General features: G+C 43.5%; 2 protein-coding genes across 23 annotated transcripts in view; one reads left to right on the forward strand and one right to left on the reverse strand.

The window, feature by feature from the left end:
• Positions 1-4,658, forward strand: part of LOC129851079 (calcium/calmodulin-dependent protein kinase type II subunit gamma-like) — a 132,082-nt gene extending 127,424 nt beyond the window's left edge. For all 18 annotated transcript variants that reach the window (XM_055917302.1, XM_055917375.1, XM_055917282.1 and 15 more), the window contains 2 exons: positions 261-510; positions 1,570-4,658. In XM_055917302.1, coding sequence (XP_055773277.1) covers positions 261-493 — 233 coding nt within the window. In that variant the 3' untranslated portion in view covers positions 494-510; positions 1,570-4,658. The remainder of the gene's footprint in view (positions 1-260; positions 511-1,569) is intronic.
• A 547-nt stretch (positions 4,659-5,205) lies between these two features.
• Positions 5,206-20,869, reverse strand: part of LOC129851053 (bifunctional heparan sulfate N-deacetylase/N-sulfotransferase 2-like) — a 215,232-nt gene continuing 199,568 nt past the window's right edge. For all 5 annotated transcript variants that reach the window (XM_055917237.1, XM_055917245.1, XM_055917251.1 and 2 more), the window contains 8 exons: positions 10,456-10,584; positions 9,480-9,662; positions 9,175-9,271; positions 8,909-9,032; positions 7,379-7,553; positions 6,882-7,052; positions 6,462-6,674; positions 5,206-6,286 (listed from right to left, as the gene is read on the reverse strand). In XM_055917237.1, the coding sequence (XP_055773212.1) occupies positions 6,161-6,286; positions 6,462-6,674; positions 6,882-7,052; positions 7,379-7,553; positions 8,909-9,032; positions 9,175-9,271; positions 9,480-9,662; positions 10,456-10,584 (1,218 nt within the window). In that variant the 3' untranslated portion in view covers positions 5,206-6,160. The remainder of the gene's footprint in view (positions 6,287-6,461; positions 6,675-6,881; positions 7,053-7,378; positions 7,554-8,908; positions 9,033-9,174; positions 9,272-9,479; positions 9,663-10,455; positions 10,585-20,869) is intronic.

Raw genomic sequence — 20,869 nt, forward strand, 5'->3', positions numbered from 1 at the left:
GTGATCCAACTGTAAAATGTGTTTCATCAAAATGTACGCACAATGTCTGAAAGACATAAGGCACTATTCATGGCGTGACCCTATTATGTTAATTGTTGTATTTGAAGAAAAATAACATATACCAGGTAAGTCACTGAGCACACTATTTCAGGCTAAAGGCCTGGTAACCATCTTTCTCTATTGTAATCTAATCAAGGAAGAAGTGCATGAAGCCAACACATGTAAGTAGATGACTGAGTGTGTCCGTGTCTCCTATGTAGTGTTGAGTAAGAACAGTAAGCCGGTCCACACCACCATCCTGAATCCTCATGTGCACCTGATCGGGGAAGACGCGGCCTGCATCGCCTACATCCGCCTTACGCAGTACATCGACAGCCAGGGGCGGCCGCGCTCCTGCCAGTCAGAGGAGACCCGTGTGTGGCACCGCCGCGACGCCAAGTGGCTCAACGTGCATTTTCACTGTTCAGGAGCGCCTGCCGCACCTCTCCAGTGACCCTTTACCAGACACAGGTACTGACTGCAGAGAGCTTTATTCGAGGTTCTGTCTACATGTGTCCCTCAAACTCACATACATGTGCTGATACATACTGTATCTTTTTGTTTATGTAAAATAAAGTCCTCAAGCCAAACCTTCATACCATAACGGTACACAGCCTACATCTTGTCGCCATATTAACGTTATAGTCAACAAACAAGAACTAATGCGTTAGTAAACCCACAATCAAATCCATGTGTACAATCATGCAGTACAGGGTACAGCTAGCAGTTTAGCAGTTACACAGGCGGGTCCCGGTGGCAATAAATTAATAAAACCGAAACCTTGGAAGAATTGCATTTTTGGATAGCCTTAGCCAGCTAGCTAACATACATAGCATTCCTCTCTGTGTGAGTTAGGTTGTTGAGTAGGCTAAATTAGCTGCATTAGCTATAAAAAGAAATACAATGAAATACAGCTAGCTCTCTCTATCTTTGTTGCTCTCCTTAGATTTTGAAGAAATTAATTTGGTCAAAACAGTTCAACTATTGTCTTTCTCTTTGAGTCTACAACTCACCGCACTTTATGCACTGCAGTGCTAGCTAGCTGTAGCTTATGCTTTCAGTACTAGATTAATTTTATGATCCTTTGATTGGATGGACAACATGTCCGTTCGGACGTCCTCCGAAAATCGTCATAATTACTGTGTAAGTCTATGGAAGGGGGTGTGAACCATGAGCCTCCTAGGTTTTGTACAGAAGTCAATGTAGCCAGAAGAGGGGGGAAAATAGCTGTCCTTCGGCTACACCATAGTGCTACCCTAGAGAGGGCTGTTGATGCTACTGTAGACCATTGCAAAACAGTGATTTGGTGACATTTATCTAAAAAGGATAACTTTTTTAATGTTTCAATATATATATAAAAAAAAAAGAAGGAAATTTACTGAGTAGGATGGTTCTTCGCTTCCTCCTCTGAGGAGCCTCCTCTGCTGTATATAAACCTATTATAGTGTTGTAAACTCAGGAGTAGTTTGGAGAGGCTGCCCTGTGCACTCCCCACCACTCTCTCTCTCTCTCTCTCTCTCATTTCCTCAGCTTTGCCTGAATTCTGAAGCCGATTGGAACATTTCCTCTCAGTGGTTGGATTGGCGCCTGGAGCCCAGCCGGAAGAGACCGCTTGAAGTTTACAGTCCTTGGGGGGAAAAAATTAAAATAAATTATATTTAAAAGCCAACCGACAACACCACCATAACCAATCCAGTCCAACCCTAGCTAGATGTTGGGGGCCGGCTGGGGCCGAGGCCCTCCCCTCTGGACAGTGCATGCTTCTGACGCCCATAGGGGTGTGCGCGGTCTTGTTCTTTTTCAATGGATCCATATTTTTTGCCCTTTGTTTGGAAAGGTGTTTAAAGTATTAACATATGTACAAAAAATATGAAATTATTGAAAAAAATGTCACATTAATCAACAACAATGATTAAATATGAATTTTCTATATAAAAAAGGAGCACACACCCTAATATTAGTGGTGGTTGTTTTTTTGTTTTGTTTCACAATGAATCTAGTTGTTTTCTTTCTTTTTTTGGATGCAAACAAATGCTAGGAGGGAAAATGTAAGAAAAAAATAAATGATGATACTTAGTATTAGAATTAAGAACACCAAAGTGTAGACTTTAGGCATTTAAATATATTGTTTTAATGTAATGTATGTTTTTATGGGTTAGGTGGGTTTCAGAAGGGACAGTGTTTTAGTATTCATATGTGTTATTGTGGAACTCTTAATTTTTATCCCCTGAATGATGCTTTATTTGAAAGTATTTTGTGTTTGAAGATCATTTTTAAATGGGGACTTTATTTAATATAGTAATGTATACATAGATATTTATAAGGAGAAAGGGAAAATACTCTTTACTTTCAGTTTGGAGAATGGATGTGTGTGTGAGAGTGAATGTGTGTTCTCCTGTCCCTATTCAGGCTCTTGTGCAGTTTGAGATCCCCTGTGTACATACACACACTCACACAAGGCCCAAACCCCAGGCCCCTGTGCTGTGCCCCTTGGGTCTATAAACCAGCCTGCTCCTCCAGCTTCAGCCACAATCTCCTGACCAGCACAACCTGAAGTTGCAGAACACTACCATCGGTTTTCAGTGCTGAGTTTGCCATCTTCCTTTTGGCCTCTAGAGGGCACATGACACAATCAGTCAAGCCAACTGATACTATTCTGGCAGAGGCCCCCACCCACAAACTCTGAAAGCTCGGATACCTCGCCCTTGTATCGTTTCCTACTATGATTTTAGCATGTTTGATCAATTGGGGGGGGGGGGGGGGGTCTAAAATGGCCTGTACTGTTTTGCACATAAATTTGAGACTCAATGCTGTTCTGTTCACTCCCCAGGTGAACTTTTCTGCAACTTCAGGTTAAGCTCACTCACTCCTGGGGTCTCCACCTGTGTTTCTATAGCGAGCGACCCTGCTAATCAGCTGTGTAGCTTTTAGTGCCATTCAGTGTGACGATGTCACCCTTTGCCTGTCTCTTGTTTTGGTCCCCGTCCTGTTCTCTAACGTACATTGTCTTTCTTTGCTTGCCGTACCTCTCTTTAAAAGCATGTGAAAATGAGAATGCATTAAAGTGGGGTGCTGAGGTTGACCCGTGGCATGTCAGACCTCTGGCTGGGCATAAGATTGGATGGGACGGTGGAGGCTGGGTGCTTGGGAGCCACGGTGAAAGCAATCAATGGATTGGTCCCTTTGTCACGGTTTCTGTTGTAACGGTTCTAGATGTTAGTGTTCTTACTGGTGGTATTATTATGAGTGATCTGACTTTTCTTTTGAGATTGGAGCTGAAATATGGGGAGGCCGTTGAGGTGAGGGATGGGGCTCAGGCTGCTAGCAAATCACACTGTCCAACCCCCCACACACATGCAGACAATGCCACAATACACATGGAATCAACACACGCTCACACGGTGTACTCCCAATGCAAAATATATTTGAATATATATGGACAGACACAGAAAATAAACACACTCGAAACAGTCTCACTTTAAAAAACATATCTTTGTGTTGATGGTAAAACATTGGAACACTGTTTTTCACCGTGTTGTAGAAACTTGTGTGACTTTGTACCGCCAGTGGGGTGAAGCTTGCCGTTTACCCCTTCACTTCTGTGCTAAGCAGCTCCATAGTACTCGTGTTCCATTGAACCTGTCGAAGGTACCAAAAAGCTGAAAAAATAACCTACCGATGATATCAAAAATTATATCAAAACATGTTGAAGGAAACATGTTAAAACAAAACTTGTGCTCTGTTTTTATCACGAGTCACGTGTGGCCCCGCCAACCCTATTGCTTGTGCTGCTGGGTGTTGTGACATATCTGCCATGAGACTGTATTCCCCTTTACACCATGACGTGATGTATACAGTACTGAACTGTGATGTTGTTTTGGATCCGAGTAGTTTTCCTGACTTTGCGCTGTGGGCATTCACCTCTCTCCCCCACTGGGCCTGATGCTTCCATTCATTGTGTGTTCACACAGCCATGGGAATGTTCATGTGAAAGAGTATAACCATCCAGTTGATTTCAATTCTTAAAAAGAATTCAAAAGGGAAGGAGAGAAATAGTAGTTCCTGAGGGTAGGACAATTAACCTTTGATTATACTATACCTTACTGGCCAGCAGGATAGGGAGAGAGACTTGATATACAAAAAAAAAGAAAGAATAATGAAAAATAAATATTAAAAGCCAGACTTTAATAACAAAAATATATATGCAGTTTTACAAGAGGAAAAATATGCATGTCTTCTTTCTGGTAATATTTTTTACTGTCTGTGTTTACTTAAGAAATGGAAATCTATATATGTTACTTGCACCTTCAAGGTCAATGAAAATGGCTCTGTCTCAAATATTGAAATGAAGTGATGTATCACGTAAAAAAAAAAGTACAAAAAAAAGCCTTAGCTTGGTATGCTTCCCTTGATTTGTAAATGTACTGCATTGTAACCATATAGTGAGGGGATGCATATGACTATACTCTGAGTTGTCATTTGGATGCTGGATTTTTGCATGACCATACAATAAAGAAAATCATTACTTTAAAACTATCAAGTGTTTGTTTGAATGTTAGTAGATCATATCTTTGTTATTTAAACAAGAAACATTGAATAAAAATAACATTTCAACATAAGTTGTGTCCGGTTTGTGTGTGCTAGTCCATCCTTCCAGGATCTAAACGTTGCATCTTGTGTGTGTCAATAAATCACAAGAATATTACAGTTGAGGACATTACTTATTTCATTTTTCTGCTTGTTCATTATAGCCCGTCTGACTAATCCCTGGGAGTCTATCCAGCAAAGGGACATCAGAGATTGAGGTCAAGTCCCTTGTTAACACTAGACTGATTAATGAACATGATCTGCCCATTTAACAGGTTTCCACCGATTCGTCGTGCTAGTGAGAGGATGATTAGATAGGAGGTATTTCACGTGATACACAAGTCTAATAAAGGAGACTCAGTCGAATTATCCATTGAAAATATGCCTTCCCGAAAACTATGATTACTACTGTACTACAGACTATAATATGTACCTCTACTCTCCTCTCTGTTAAACTACATAGGCACTGCCGTTTCCATTCCAGTCTTCTGTAGACAGCATCAGACACAGGTAAATGACAGTGGCTCCTGCATTGACAGGCATGCAAAAGCTGTGGGTAAAAAAGAGACAAATGAACAATTCATTCCAACCTCTGAGTTTATTAGAGATGATACAGCGTTGGTCTTTGTTTTGTAGTATTGGCAAAATAAACAGAAAACAAGACAGCAGCTCCTGTTACGACAGACACTCACAAGCAGAGAGACCTAGAACCTCTCTAGCTCTAAACTGACTGGGTACCTACGTGAGAGTGAGGGAGAATGTGCATGGTTAAAGTGTGTGGGTCCTATTAGACCGTTTGTTTATCAGAATGTACTCCAAAGGCCTCAGCTTTGGGGTAGTGGAATGCAGTCTGTAGGAGCCGTGGCCTGTGATGCACTACATCCATCCTACGGCACACGTCTTTGTCCATAGCACTAGAGTTTGCTGTCTTGTTTAGTTCATGTCTATTCTGTCACATTTCCCACCCATCCCCCACCAACAATATACAACAGCTTTAAAATTTACAACATTTTACATTCATTCTTCTGAAGAAATGAGAAGTGTGTGTGTGAGCTTGTGACCACACGCATGTTGCCGGGTTTATTCATGCACTCCAGGGCCACAAGATATCAGTTCCTGTTAAAAAGGGGGTAACATGACATTAGACCCCCCCCACCCCCTCTCAGTCTGCCAGACCCTGGCGTCAGTCAGTCCAACTGGCTGCAAGCTGAGACAAGTCCTCTACTTTCTGGATGAAGATGTGTGCGACTGCGAGGGGAAAGAGGGAGGGTTGTTTCAGCAGTCCAACTCATTAACTCCCTTATCAGAGGCCATTATTCCCCTCCCGTGAGGATTGGGTTCTACAGTGGCATTTCAGGGTGGAGGAGTCCATTGTCCTGATAGGGGGCTGTCCTCCCGCCTTCTCTCCTCTTCCACTCTCTGTAGTGACTGGTGTTGGGTGTGGGTAAACAGTGCCCTCTTACCCCGGGCTAGGCCAGGCAGGGCAGTGCTCCAGTCCCAGGCTGTGGCTGTGGTTCCGTAGGGAGGTCCAGTCTCAGCTCCAGCTGGAGCTCTGCAGCTCCTCTCTCAGCCAGGCGGGCAGGGGCTGGCCCAGCCGGTTCAGCAGCCTCAGCAGCTCCATGTTGTGCTCCCGGTAATGCTCCGTCAGGAAGGCACGCGACTGTAATACACACAACAGAGAACAGTCAGCGAAGGACTGTATGAGGCACTTGTTAAGACATATCTACATGTTAGGCAGAAGTGAAAATACAACATGGCCACTCGGAGAAACAAGCTGACAAGATGGGATAATGTGCAGTGTCTGACGTTTTCCTTGAAAGATGGAGTAACTGTACCTCAGGAGTCATGTCAGAGTATTTCCTGCCTTTACTCTTGCCCAAACACTTGGGTCGTGCTCCTTCCACCCTCTGGCACCAGAACCCTTTACTTTCATCATACGTCAGAGCCTGGGTGTAGTTGAAGATGGGTGTGACCCCCAGGAACCTCTGGATGCCCTCCATGACCAGGGCAGGGTTGGATCGCAGTTGGGACCCATCCACTATGTGGACCTGGAAACAGGAATCACACCTCTCACATACTGGACTCCACACAGGTAGTACTGCCATGATCAATGATGGAAAATACTGTGAAGCCATGTTTCTGAAAGGATGCATTGGATGCATTTGAATTGTTCACGGGGGTATCTCCTGTAGTTTTCAGTATCTAGCTGTGCACGTTTAGTATGTTTGTGTGTATTTCCAGTAATGTAATGTTACCTGGTTGGGCTGGTAGTGGTGTAACCAGCGCTCCAGGTGTGTGGCGTAGGCCCCAGGTTTAAGGCAGCGCCTCTGCAGGATGAGCAGCTCTCGGGGGGAGGCAGGCCCCGCTGTCACCACCTCCTGGAACGTGTGGTTAACGGCCATCGGGTCCTGGTGAGCCCGCTGGTGCTGCAGGGTCACACACAGGGGAAAGGTTAAAGTTCAGACATCTTGAGTCAAAGGTTATCAGAAGTCAGATTCAGAAGAATCCCATATCAAGATAACTTTTGACAGACTTTGTACCTTTGGCCTCTTGACAATAAATACATGCAAATAAACAGGTGAAGCTCAAATAAAAACAGATGGCATTTATTTTCTCTGGAGTGAGGCAGCCAGGAGTATCCTTTCCATGTGGTCACTTAACGGTCTTGACAAATGGTCTGGAAACAGTTTATATTTCATGACCCTGATGGTTCATATTATGGCTGAGGAAGTTAAGAGTGTGACAGACCCACCTGGTACCAGGAGTAGGCGCGGTCCGCTGGGTTGATGAGCACAGCAAGGATCTTGGCCCGGGACAGCAGGGCGGCCGCTCTCTTAGGGGCTACCTCCGTGTCAAAGTAGTTGGCACTTTTCTCAAACATGAAGTCTGTACTGACATTCGATGGGAAGGGGAAGAAGTCCATGTACCTGAAGAGAGGACGGGGGAGAGCAGTTACGGTTAGCGAGGGGCCATAGGAGAGCTTATGTCATTTGAATGTCTTCCTGCATCATGTCCCTTTCCACCTAATGGACCATACTGTTATACATTCTCACTGATATGAAAGAAATAGATACGTGAGAGCAATAGGGAGGAAGACTACACTACAAGTAAGCTTGAAGGAACCACAGTGCCTTTGGAAAGTATTCAGACATATTGACATTTTCCACATTTTGCAACGTTATGGCCTTATTCTAAAATCAGCAATCTAAACACAATACCCCATAATGACAAAGCGAAAACAGCTTTTAGAAAATGTATAAAAAAATATTTTAAAAACAGCTTATTTACATAATTATTCAGACCCTTTGCTATGAGACTCGAAATTGAGCTCAGGTGCATCCTGTTTCCATTGATCATCCTTGAAATGTTTCTACAACTTCCTTGGAGTCCACCTGTGGTAAATTCAATTGATTGGACATGATTTGGAAAGGCACACACCTGTCTATATAAGATCCCACAGTTGACAGTACATGTCAGAGCAAAAACCAAGCCATGAGGTCGAAGGAATTGTCCATAGACGGTGGTGGCAACATTATGCTGTAGGGATGTTTTTCAGTGGCAGGGACTGGGAGACTAGTCAGGATCGAGGCAAAGATGAACGGAGCAAAGTACAGAGATATCCTTGACTAAAACCTGGCCCAGAGCGCTCAGGACCTCAGACTGGGGCGAAGGTCACCTTCCAACAGGACAACGACCCTAAGCACATAGCCAAGACAATGCATGAGTGGCTTCGGGACAAGTCTCAATGTCCTTGAGTGGCCCAGCCAGAGCCCGGACTTGAACCCGATCTAACATCTCCGGAGTGACCTGAAAATAGCTGTTCAACGACGCTCACCATTCAACCTGACAGAGCTTGGGAGGATCTGCAGAGAACAATGGGAGAAACACCGCAAATACAGGTGTACCAAGCTTATAGCGTCATACCCAAGAAGACTTGATGCTGTAATTATTGCCAAAGGCGCGTCAACAAAGTACTGAGTGAAGGGTCTGAATACATATGTAAATGTGATATCTATTTAATACATTTGCTAAAATTTCAAAAAAACTATTTTGGTTTGTCATTATCAGGTATTGGGTGTAGATTGATGAGGGGAAAAAAAGCTATTTAATACATTTTAAAATAAGGCTGTAACCTAACAAAATGTGGAAAAAGTCAAGGGGTCTGAATACTTTCCGAAGGTGCTACCATATGGATATCATATAGGCTCTTAGATCAGTTCAGACAAAATAAGGCTACAGGCTTCATTAGAGTGTTTAAATCCTCCAAGTAAAGTCGTCTTACCAGTCAATGCCATTGTTGTAGTTGGGGCCGCTAAAGAACTGGATCTCCTCAAAGGTGACAAGACTGGGGAAGCTACTGGTGATGGCAGGGTGGAGGCTCAGGAACGAGTGCAAGGCTGTGGTGCCTGAAAGAACACACATGAATATACACTTTGACTGAAACTCGCCACCACAAACGCCATCACGCAACCCATTTTGGCCAAGAGAGTATGTGGCGAGTGAGAGAGTGTAGGTGTCTTAGGAAAATGCTTGGCTGCAGGGTCTTACCTGTTTTCTGTGGGCCTATGACCAGGAACCTCGGTAATCTATCACAGGTCTTTTCTTTCGACCAGATGTCTTTATGTCTCTTGTCATGACATGGGTTCTGAGGACAGACAAAGAGGGGTTACGGTCTCCAATACATTTAGCTAGCTTATCATTAAGTCATTTCATTGCAAAATAAAATGAAATTATGGGCCAAATGTAATTACAATAATCTCAATAAACAGTACATATCTAAAATAGGAAACAGTAACTAACAACTAATGGATTATCACGTCTGTAATAATAATTGATCATTGCAGTCCCCTAACCTGCCAGAGGGGGTCTCTCTCCTCAGGGAAGATCTGGAAGTATTTGTCAGCCAGCTGCATGGGGGGGAGTGTCTGCAGCCGCAAGTTGGTCCAACACTGAACAAACTTCACCAGGGACTCAAAGGTGTACAGGCCCAGCCGGTCATTTCCATAGTTAGACAGGTGGGTCATGAAGATGCTGATCTGGAGGGAGACAGAAGAGTCAGAGGACTATACCAACAGATGAGTAGGGAAGTGAGACCTTTCACTGTTTGTCTACGCATCTTAAATGCACACTAGGCAAAATCCCACTCGTGAAACTAAAATTGTAGCACAGATTGACATCAATTAATGATTTACACAAAAGTCAAAGTTACAGGTCATTTTCCCAAGCTAAGACTTTTCCAGAATTAAGTTTCTCAGGTCACATATTTATTTTATTTATTTTATTTTACCGTTATTTTACCAGGTAAGTTGACTGAGAACACGTTCTCATTTGCAGCAACGACCTGGGGAATAGTTACAGGGGAGAGGAGGGGGATGAATGAGCCAATTGTAAACTGGGGATTATTAGGTGACCATGATGGTTTGAGGGCCAGATTGGGAATTTAGCCAGGACACCGGGGTTAACACCCCTACTCTTACGATAAGTGCCATGGGATCTTTAATGACCTCAGAGAGTCAGGACACCCGTTTAACGTCCCATCCGAAAGACGGCACCCTACACAGGGCAGTGTCCCCAATCACTGCCCTGGGGCATTGGGATATTTTTTTAGACCAGAGGAAAGAGTGTCTCCTACTGGCCCTCCAACACCACTTCCAGCAGCATCTGGTCTCCCATCCAGGGACTGACCAGGACCAACCCTGCTTAGCTTCAGAAGCAAGCCAGCAGTGGTATGCTGGGTGGTATGCTGCTGGCGACATAGAGCAGCGGCCTGAAGAAAGTAGCAGCTCCAGTAAGGAGAGGCAGAGTATCTTGAGAGCGAAATAAACTTACAGGGTTGAGGAGGACAGTGAGGAACAGCTCTCCTCCCCTGATGCTCTTGTCCAGCTCTTTGGAGCCTCCTGGGTACTCGTTATAGAAGATGGTGTGAGTAAAGAGGCCACATGTCTGTCTGGGTAACACCTGCAGAAATTGTCAAAAAAAAGTGTAGGAACAGAAATAACCAACTTTCTCTTTTTTTTAACCACTTAATTAATGAATAGGGCCTTAGTACATTTGCATAAACTCTAAGCCCTTAAGAGCTCTCACTAAGCACTGAGGGAAAATCTTTACTTCTGTTTTAAGTCCCATTTTCACTTAGTTATGCATTGATGTCAATGGGGGATCAAGTAAGAGATCAAGTGAAAATTAAACTTAAAGTTTAAGACTCACCTCTGCATGATTTACTATTTTTAGCAGCAATTAAAGGAGAAGTTTATCTCAAATCCAAAAGTTCCCAAGTGATTCAATACTCTCTCTCCCTTCAGTCTAGAACGGGCAAGCTGCAAAAACAGGTCAGGTGACTCACAATGTATCTTTGTGCACTGCTAGCTCTGCTCCGTTGTCAGTCAACTAGCGATTGAGAAATCTGCGAATTGTGGACAATTTTTTTGTTTTCTTGAAAGAATATGTCCGAATGAGCTATATAAACAAATATATATCTAAAGTGCTATTAGGTTTGAGTCAGGAAACAGACTGGTTGAAAGTGTCAGTGAAAACACTTGCCAGTTGGTCCGCACATTCGCACATTGAGAACACGTACTGGTAATCCGTCTAGCGCCACGGCTTTGTGAATTTTGACCTGTTTAAAAGGTCTTGCTCACATTGGCTACAGAGAGCGTGATCACACAGTTGTCCGGAACAGCTAGTGCTCTCATGCATGCTTCAGTGTTGCTTGCCTTGAAGCGAGCATAAAAGGCATTTAGCTCGTCTGGTAGGCTTCTGTCAATGGGCAGCTCGCGGCTGGATTTCCATTTGTAGTCCGTAATAGTTTGCAACCCCTGCCACATCCGACGAGCGTCAGAGCCGGTGTAGTAGGATTCAATCTTAGCATTGAAGCTTTGCCTGTTTGTTGGTTCGTTTTTACATAGCGGGATTTCTTATAAGCGTCTGGATTAGTGTCCGGCTCCTTGAAAATCAGCAGCTTTAGCTTGGTGCGTATGTTGCCTGTAATCTATGGCTTCTGGTTGGGATATGTGTCGTCTCTGTGGGGACGATGTCGTTGATGCAGTTATTTATGAAGCCGATGACTGAGGTGGTATAGTCCTCAATGCCATTGAATGAATCCCCGAACATATTCCAGTCTGTGTTAGCAAAACAGTCCTGTAGCGTAGCATCTGCGTCATCTGACCATTTCCGTATTGAGCGAGTCACTGGTACTTCCTGCAATAGTTTTTGCTTGTAAGCAGGAATCAGGAGGATATAATTATGGTCAGATTTGACAAATGGAGAGCGAGGGAGAGCTTTGTATGCATCTCTGTGTGTGGAGTAAAGGTGGTCTAGAGTTTTTCCCCCTCATCATTTCTACCAGCATGTGACATGCTGGCTACTAAGAGCGCTGCTTCTGGATGAGCATTTTCTTGTTTGCTTATGGCCTTATACAGCTCGTTGAGTGCGGTCTTAGTGCCAGCATCAGTTTGCGGTGGTAAATGGACGGCTACGAATAATATAGATGAAAACTCTCTTGGTAGATAGTGTGGTCTACAGCTTATCATGAGGTACTCTACCTCTGGCGAAAATATTAGACATCATCTACCCTGTGTTAGGTAATCTAATGTGTTGGAGATAACAGCTCATCTACACTGTGTTAGGTAATCTAATGTGTTGGAGATAACGGCTCATCTACACTGTGTTAGGTAATCTAATGTGTTGGAGATAACAGCTCATCTACACTGTGTTAGGTAATCTAATGTGTTGGAGATAACAGCTCATCTACACTGTGTTAGGTAATCTAATGTGTTGGAGATAACAGCTCATCATCTACACTGTGTTAGGTAATCTAATGTGTTGGAGATAACAGCTCATCATCTACACTGTGTTAGGTAATCTAATGTGTTGGAGATAACAGCTCATCTACACTGTGTTAGGTAATCTAATGTGTTGGAGATAACGGCTCATCTACACTGTGTTAGGTAATCTAATGTGTTGGAGATAACAGCTCATCTACACTGTGTTAGATATTAGACAATTAATAATTATTGACAAATAGACCCACACCCCCGCCCCTCATTTTACCAGACATTGCTGCTCTGTCCTGCCGATGCACGGAAAACCCAGCCAGCTCTATATTATCCGTGTTGTCGTTCAGCAACGACTCAGTGAAACATAAGACATTACAGTTTTGAATGTCCCGTTGGTAGAAAAGTCTTAAATCGTAGATCATCCAGTTTATGTTCCAATGTGCAGATTGGCCAATAATCTGGATGGTAGTGGTGGTTTACCAGCTCGCCTATGAACTCTCACTAGGCGCCCGTCCTCCTACCCCTTTTTCTCCATCGTTTCTTCATGCGAATGACGGGGATTTGGGCCTGGTCTCGAGAAAGCAGTATATCCTTCGCGTCGGACTCGTTAAAGACATTTTGTCAGGTTCGAGGTGAGTAATCGCTGTTCTTATGTCCAGAAGCCCGTTTCAGGCATAAGAGACGGTAGCAGCAACATTATGTGCCAAATAAGTTACAAACAATGCGAAAAAACAAACAAAATAGCACAGTTGGTTAGGAGCCCGTTAAACGGCAGCCATCCCCTCCGGTTTGAGTCAAGAACTGAAACACTGCTGAGTTGTTCATGCTCAACAGTTTCCCGTGTGTATCAAGAATAGTGCACTGCCCAAAGGACATCCATCCAACTTGACAACTGTGGGAAGTATTGAGTCAACATTGGCCAGCATCCCTGTGGAGTAGAGTCCATGCCTTGACGAATTGAGGCTGTTCAGAGGGCAAAAGGTAGGTGCAACTCAATATTAATGTTTGGTATAATGCATTCGGAAAGTAATCAGACCCCTTGACATTTTCCACATTTTGTTACGTTATTCTAAAATTGACTAAATCGTTTTCCCCCCTCATCAATCTACACACAATACCCCATAATGACAAAGCAAAAAAAACAAAACTTAACTGACATTTACATAAGTATTCAGACCCTTTACTCAGTACTTTGTTGAAGCACCTTTGGCAGCGATTACAGCTTCGTGTCTTCTTGGGTATGACGCTACAAGCTTGGCACACCTGTATTTTGGGAGTTTCTCCCGTTCTTCTCTGCAGATCCTCTCAAGCTCAGTCCGGTTGGATTGGGAGCGTTGTTGCACAGCTATTTTCAGGTCTCTCCAGAGATATTCGATCGGGTTCAAGTCAGGATTCTGGATGGACCATTTAAGGATATTCGGAGACTTATCTCGAAGTCACTCCTGCATTGTCTTGGCTGTGTGCTTAGGGTCGTCTGAGGTCCTCTGTACTTCGCTCCGTTCATCTTTCCCTCGATCCTGACTAGTCTCCCAGTCCCTGTCGCCGAAAAACATCCCCACAGCATGATTCTGCCACCACCATGCTTCACCGTAGGGATGGTGCCTCTAAGCGGGCTGTCATGTGCACTTTACTGAGGAGTGGCTTCCGTCTGGCCACTACCATAAAAGCCTGATTGGTGAAGAGCTGCAGAGATGGTTGTCCTTCTGGAAGGTTCTCCCATCACCACAGAACAACTCTGGAGCTCTGTCAGAGTGACCACCGGGTTCTTGGATCACCTCCCTTGACCAAGGCCCTTCTCCCCCGATTGCTCAGTTTGTCCCGGGCAGCCAGCTCTAGGAAGAGTCTTGGTGGTTCCAAACTTTGTCCATTTAAGAATGATGGAGGCCACTGTGTTCTTGGGGCCCTTCAATGCTGCAGACTTTTTTTGGCACACTTCCCCAGATCTGTGTCTCGATACAATCCTGTCTCTGAGCTCTACGGACAATTCCTTCGACCTCATGGCTTGGCTTTTGCTCTGAAATGCACCTTCAACTGTGGGACCTTATATAGAAAGGTTTGGTTTGTGTCTTTCCAAATCATGTCCAATCAATTGAATTTACCACAGGTGGACTCCAATCAAGTTGTAGAAACATCTCAAGGATGATCAATGGAAACAGGATGCACCTGAGCTCAATTTTGAGTCTCAAAGCAAAAGGTCTGAATACTTATGTAAATAAGGTATCTGTTTTTTATGTTTAATACATTTGATTTTTTTCCCTAAAAACCAGTTTTCGCTTTGTCATTATGGGGTATTGTGTGTAGATTGATGAGGGAAAAAAAGTCTAAAACATTTTAGAATAAGGCTGTGACATAACAAAATGTGGAAAACGGGAAGGGGTCTGAATACTTTTTGAATGCACTGTACTCAGTGTATGTATGTTTACAATTTTGATTTCTTAAAAAAAAAAAAATTGTTGGAGTTCAGGTGTTTGATGATTGATTGGTGACTAGGTGCATTCTAATTTTTGTATTTTACCCTCTTTTCTCCCCAATTTTGATCTTGTCTCATTGCTGCAAATGCTGCAAAGGTCAAGTCATGTGTCCTCCGAAACATGACACGCCAAACCACTCTTCTTAACACCCGCCCGCTTAAAATGGAAGCCAGACGCACCAATACGTCGGAGGAAACACTGTTCAACTGACGACCGCAGTCAGCCTGCAGGCGCCTGGCCCGCCACAAGGAGTCGCTAGAGCGCGATGAGCCTTGTAAAGCCCCCACGGCCAAATTGTGCACCGCCCTATGGTACTCCCGATCAAGGCCGGTTGTGATACAAACCGGGATCAACACGGGTCTGTAGTGATGCCTCTAGCACTGCGCCACTCGGGAGGCCCGCCTGTACTTCTCGTTCACCGTTTCTAATAATAACAGACAGCAATAGTCATGAATTGGATTGATTTTGCACTCCTGCAAGTGCTCAAAGTTCTTAAATGACAAGGGGGAACACACCTCATCTAATCCATTAACCAGTAGCCTCCATTAGTTCTTACCCCATACTGTGTATTGTGTTGTGGTGTGTCTGTGCATTGACGTGTATGTTCTGTGTCCTGTGCCTCCTTTCTCTGCAGCCAGTGCATCAATCAGATCCTGGAGTGTGTCCACCACATGCACCAGCATAACATTGTGTACAGAGACCTCAGGGTGAGTCATCTATCACCATGGCAACGCAACACCTGGGGAGGCTGAGTCATCATGCCCCCGCCCCCAAATCCCTCCCGCTGGAAACCCTACCGATGTGTGTATATGAAAGCCAATGAAAACGTAAACAAAATTCCACACACACGTAAGCAAATAAAAACATTTAATTCTTTGGACGTCAGAGAGTGGCTGATGAAAAAAAACAACAGACCCTTTCCATCTAGTCAGACTGGAATTAAAAGTAGAGGCACTGAGCCAGTCCGTATTAATAATTTCTAATTCCTTATATTAAGCAAACCATACAGCCTAATCATTTTATTTTTTATATTTATGGATAGCCATACTCAGACATTAACTTACAAACAAAGCATTTCTGTTTAGTGAGTCCACCAGATCAGAGGCAGTAGAGATGACCAGGGATGTTCTCTTGATAAGTGTGTGAATTTGACAATTTTCCTGTTCTGCTAAGCATTCAAAATGTAACTAGTACTTTTGGGTGTCAGGGAAAATGTATGGAGTAAAAAGTACATTATTTTCTTTAGGAATGTGGTGAAGTAAAAGTAGTCAGAAATAGAATTAGTCAAGTACAGATAGCAAAAAAACTACTTAAATAGTACTTTAAAGTATTTTTACTTAAGTCTTTTACACCACTAGTCTTGCATGATGTCTAATTTGATGCTAATTAGCATTTTCGAATCTGAGAGTAAATAGTGACGAATATATTGATCAAAGTCACCTTGTCCAAGAGAGATTTACACGGTTATCAAAACGTCACACCAGGGAAAGCCAACATGAAACAGAGACCTTTTTTTGAAGGGGTTCTAAAATCCCATATGGGAAAAATTACTGGTGAAAAAACGATTGGAAATATTTTCGTGTTTGACCGCTAGGTTTTATGGGTATTATGACGCCTACACTGTGGGGCTCTATAGGCTACATATCTTATTGTTGATGTTTGATGGCAGACTGATACCCATGGAACAGTGGCGGTCGATGCCATTTAAGATGAGGGAGAACAATGATTTATTTATGAGCATGGCTTATTTCTATTACAGTATATTGGATGACTCATTCATTTTCCATTCACCCAGTTAAATGTAACATCGATAGGTTTAGGCTACTCACTACATGACACTCAAATTTTCCCGATACCCATCATGTGATTGCTACAACCTAGCCTATGAATGAAAGTTTCCAACATAGGTGCACACCGCCCTGCACAATCTTGCCTGTTCCTGTAGGTTCATGCTCTACAACATTCGCAGAGTACGACCCTGCCTCACACAGGAAGCGGCGCAGGTCCTAATCCAGGCACTTGTCATCTCCCGTCTGGATTACTGCAACTCGCTGTTGGCTGGGCTCCCTGCCTGTGCCATTAAACCCCTACAACTCATCCAGAACGCCGCAGCCCGTCTGGTGTTCAACCTTCCCAAGTTCTCTCACGTCACCCCGCTCCTCCGCTCTCTCCACTGGCTTCCAGTTGAAGCTCGCATCCGCTACAAGACCATGGTGCTTGCCTACGGAGCTGTGAGGGGAACGGCACCTCCGTACCTTCAGGCTCTGATCAGGCCCTACACCCAAACAAGGGCACTGCGCTCATCCACCTCTGGCCTGCTCGCCTCCCTACCTCTGAGGAAGTACAGTTCCCGCTCAGCCCAGTCAAAACTGTTCGCTGCTCTGGCACCCCAATGGTGGAACAAAATCCCTCACGACGCCAGGTCAGCGGAGTCAATCACCACCTTCCGGAGACACCTGAAACCCCACCTCTTTAAGGAATACCTAGGATAGGATAAAGTAATCCTTCTAACCCCCCCCCCTTAAAAGATTTAGATGCACTATTGTAAAGTGGCTGTTCCACTGGATATAAGGTGAATGCACCAATTTGTAAGTCGCTCTGGATAAGAGCGTCTGCTAAATGACTTAAATGTGAATGTAAATGTAAATCTAGCTGATCTAAGGTGTAATCATTAGTCCAACAGTTGCAAACAGTATGATTATCCCTGTTTCGTTCCTTTTGAATCTCCATATCATAACCGCTACACACAGCCTATATTTGTCACCATATTAGCTAACGTCAAGTCAACAACATAGCCACTAGAACTAATGCGTAAGTAAACCCACTAAAATCATGCAGTACAGTGTACAGTTAGCAAGCAGTTTAGTAGTTACACTGGCGGGCCCTGGTGGCAATAAATGAATAAAACCAAAAGCTTACCTTGACTTGGAAGAGTTCCAGTGTTGGATAGCCATAGCCAGCTAGTCAACATAGCATCCCTTTCTGTTTGAACGGGGGGGTTTGTGTATTCTAAACTATCTAGCTGCATTCAGTAGCTAAGTAAAATTAATAAATATAGCTAGCTAGCTCTCCCTCTCTAGCTCTCTTACTTAATTTTAGAATAAATACATTTTGGGGAGACAGAAGTCTAGCGTTAGAGATTAGTTATATGAAGTAAACATCAACCTACAAACAAGTCTGATGACTAAACACTTGCGAGTGATGAAGAAAACTACCGCAGGGGCGCCGATGGTGTCGCCAAACCATATTTATTTGAGCCTGAGTACTATGATGAAGAAATCAGGCAAATTGAGCTTCAGATGGCTGGCCTGGTTGTAGCCACAGAGGCAGCATCAGGACCACAGCTCCAGCCCATCCCTAGGATGAACGCAGATTGGTGGTGTAGTTGTGGTAACTGTGCGCCAATGCAGACTCATGAAGAATGCTTATGCTGCAGAGAATTTGATTAAATTACCAACTTATTGATGATGAAGAGCAGCTAGTTTCCTTTCGCGACAAATGGGATTTTGCTGCTCACATCAACACGGGTGTCCTGGAATTTTTTTCCATATCCCAAAAAGAAATTGGAGACACAACCCAGTTCCAGTTGGGTCAACTGGACAGTTTTGTTTCCTGTTTTCATATTGTCAAAAAGTTTTATGTTATAAGTGCATGGCTGCTGCTCCAGATTCTCGAATCCACTTTGCCCTTCAATCTATAATTGTAATTCGATACAGTTCAGACTGGTCTCATACAAATTTGTTTCTGAGTGGGTCCTCTGCGATGAGACACTGGGTCCAGAAGTCCGGATTCCTCTCCCATGCTGTGTGGTAAATGCCATTGGAGTTAAATATCCTTGTGAATTGTCAAAGTTACAGGTATGTACTGCTCTCAGCCTGTGATGTGTGTTTTGTGCCAGGTTAGGTACTGTGAACTGCATAAATAAAGAATATCCATGCAAATGGACCAATAAAGCAAGTATTGTTGTTTTTATAATATATTTGTCACAAAAAATGTAATACCAAACATTCAAGCATGGTTTGTTCCAAATCAACCCCCCTAGCAATACTTTATATTATGCTAGACATCATTTATTCAAAAGTGTGATGTACGTGTGTGATACATTTTATAATAAAAATACATAGTCAATTGGGTTTATCCATTCATTCAAGTTATTGTGCCAGTTGTTTAGAAAGTATTCAGACCCCTTCCCTTTTTCCACATTTTGTTACATTAGTCTTATTCTAAAATTGATTAAATATGTTTTTCCCTCGTCAATGTACACACAATACCCAATAATGACAAAGCGAAAACATGTTTAGACATTTTTGCTAATAAAAAAAAAAAGTTTATTTGATTTTATTCTGACCCTTTGCTATGAGACTCGAAATTGAGCTCAAGTGCATCCTGTACCCATTGATCGTCCTTGAGATGTTTCTACAACTTGATTGGAGTCCACCTGTGGTAAACTCAAATGCTTGGACATCATTTGGAAAGGCACACACCTGTCTATATAAAGGTCCCACAGTTGACAAGTGCATGTCAGAACAAAAGCCAAGCCATGAGGTCGAAGGAATTGTCCGTAGAGCTCAGAGACAAGATTGTGTTGAGGCACAGATCTAGGGAAGGGTACCAAAAAAATGTCTGCAGCATTGAAGGTCCCCAAGAACACAGTGGCCCCCATCATTCTTAAACGGAAGAAGTTTGGAACAACCAAGACTCTTCCTAGAGCTGGCCACCTGGCCAAACTGAGCAATCGGGGGAGAAGTTCCTTGGTCAGGGAGGTGACCAAGAACCCGATGGTCACTCTGACAGAGCTCCAGAATTCCTCTGTGGAGAAGGTAGAACCTTTCCAGAAGGACAACCATCTCTGCTGCACTCCATCAATCATGTTTTTATGGTAGAGTGGCCAGAGAAGCCACTCCTCAGTAAAAGGCACATGACAGCCCGCTTGGAGATTGCCAGAAGGCACCTAAAGGATTGTCAGATCTTGAGAAACAAGATTCTCTGATCTGATTAAACTAATACTGAATTCTTTGGCCTGAATGCCATGTCATATCTGGAGGAAACTTGGCACCATCCCTACGGTGAAGCATGATGGTGGCAGCATCATGGCTGTGGGGATGTTTTTCAGCAGCAGGGACTGGGAGACCAGTCACGATCGAGGGAAAGATGAACAGAGCAAAGTACAGAAAGATCCTTGATGAAAACCTGCTCCAGAGTGCTCAGGATCTCAGACTGGGGCGAAGGTTCACCTTTCAAACACTGCACACAGCCAAGACAACGCACGAGTAGCTTCGGGACAAGTCTCTGAATGTCTGAATGTCCTTGAGTGGCCCAACCAGAGCCCAGACTTGAACCCGATCGAACATCTCTGGAGAAAACTGAAAATAGCTGTGCAGTGACGCTCACCATCTAGCCTGACAGATCTTGAGAAGATCTGCAGAGAAGAATGGGAGAAACTCCCCAAAATACAGGTGTGCCAAGCTTGTAGCGTCATCAAGAAGAAGACTCAAGGCCGTAATTGCTGCCAAAGGTGCTTCAACAAAGTACTGAGTAAAGGGTCTGAATACTTATGTTAATGTGATATTTCCATTTTTTAAATGTATTTGCAAAAATGTCTAAAAAACATTATTTTGCTTTGTCATTATGGGGTATTGTGTGTAGATTGATGAAGGATGTTTTTTGTTTGTTGCCATTTTAGAATAAGGCTGTAACGTAACAAAATGTGTAAGAAGTCAAGGGGTCTGAATACGTTCCGAATGCACTCTATGACAAATTATTATTGTTATGTGTATTGACAAAGAAAAACGTCCACACTAACACACAAGTCAAGTGATACCATGTTACCAACCTGTGTACCTTTGTTATTGTTTTGATACTCATGACCCCTATCGATTGGGGGGGTTACAAATAAGTGATAGACCTCACTATGGGTAATCCTATACCCCAGGTGGTTCCTGGAGCCAGGTATTCCACACAAGGCTATACAGTTGCCTGACATTTTGTCATGCAAAT

Source organism: Salvelinus fontinalis, chromosome 1 (assembly GCF_029448725.1).
Source record: "Salvelinus fontinalis isolate EN_2023a chromosome 1, ASM2944872v1, whole genome shotgun sequence".
Classification (NCBI taxonomy): Eukaryota; Metazoa; Chordata; class Actinopteri; order Salmoniformes; family Salmonidae; genus Salvelinus; species Salvelinus fontinalis.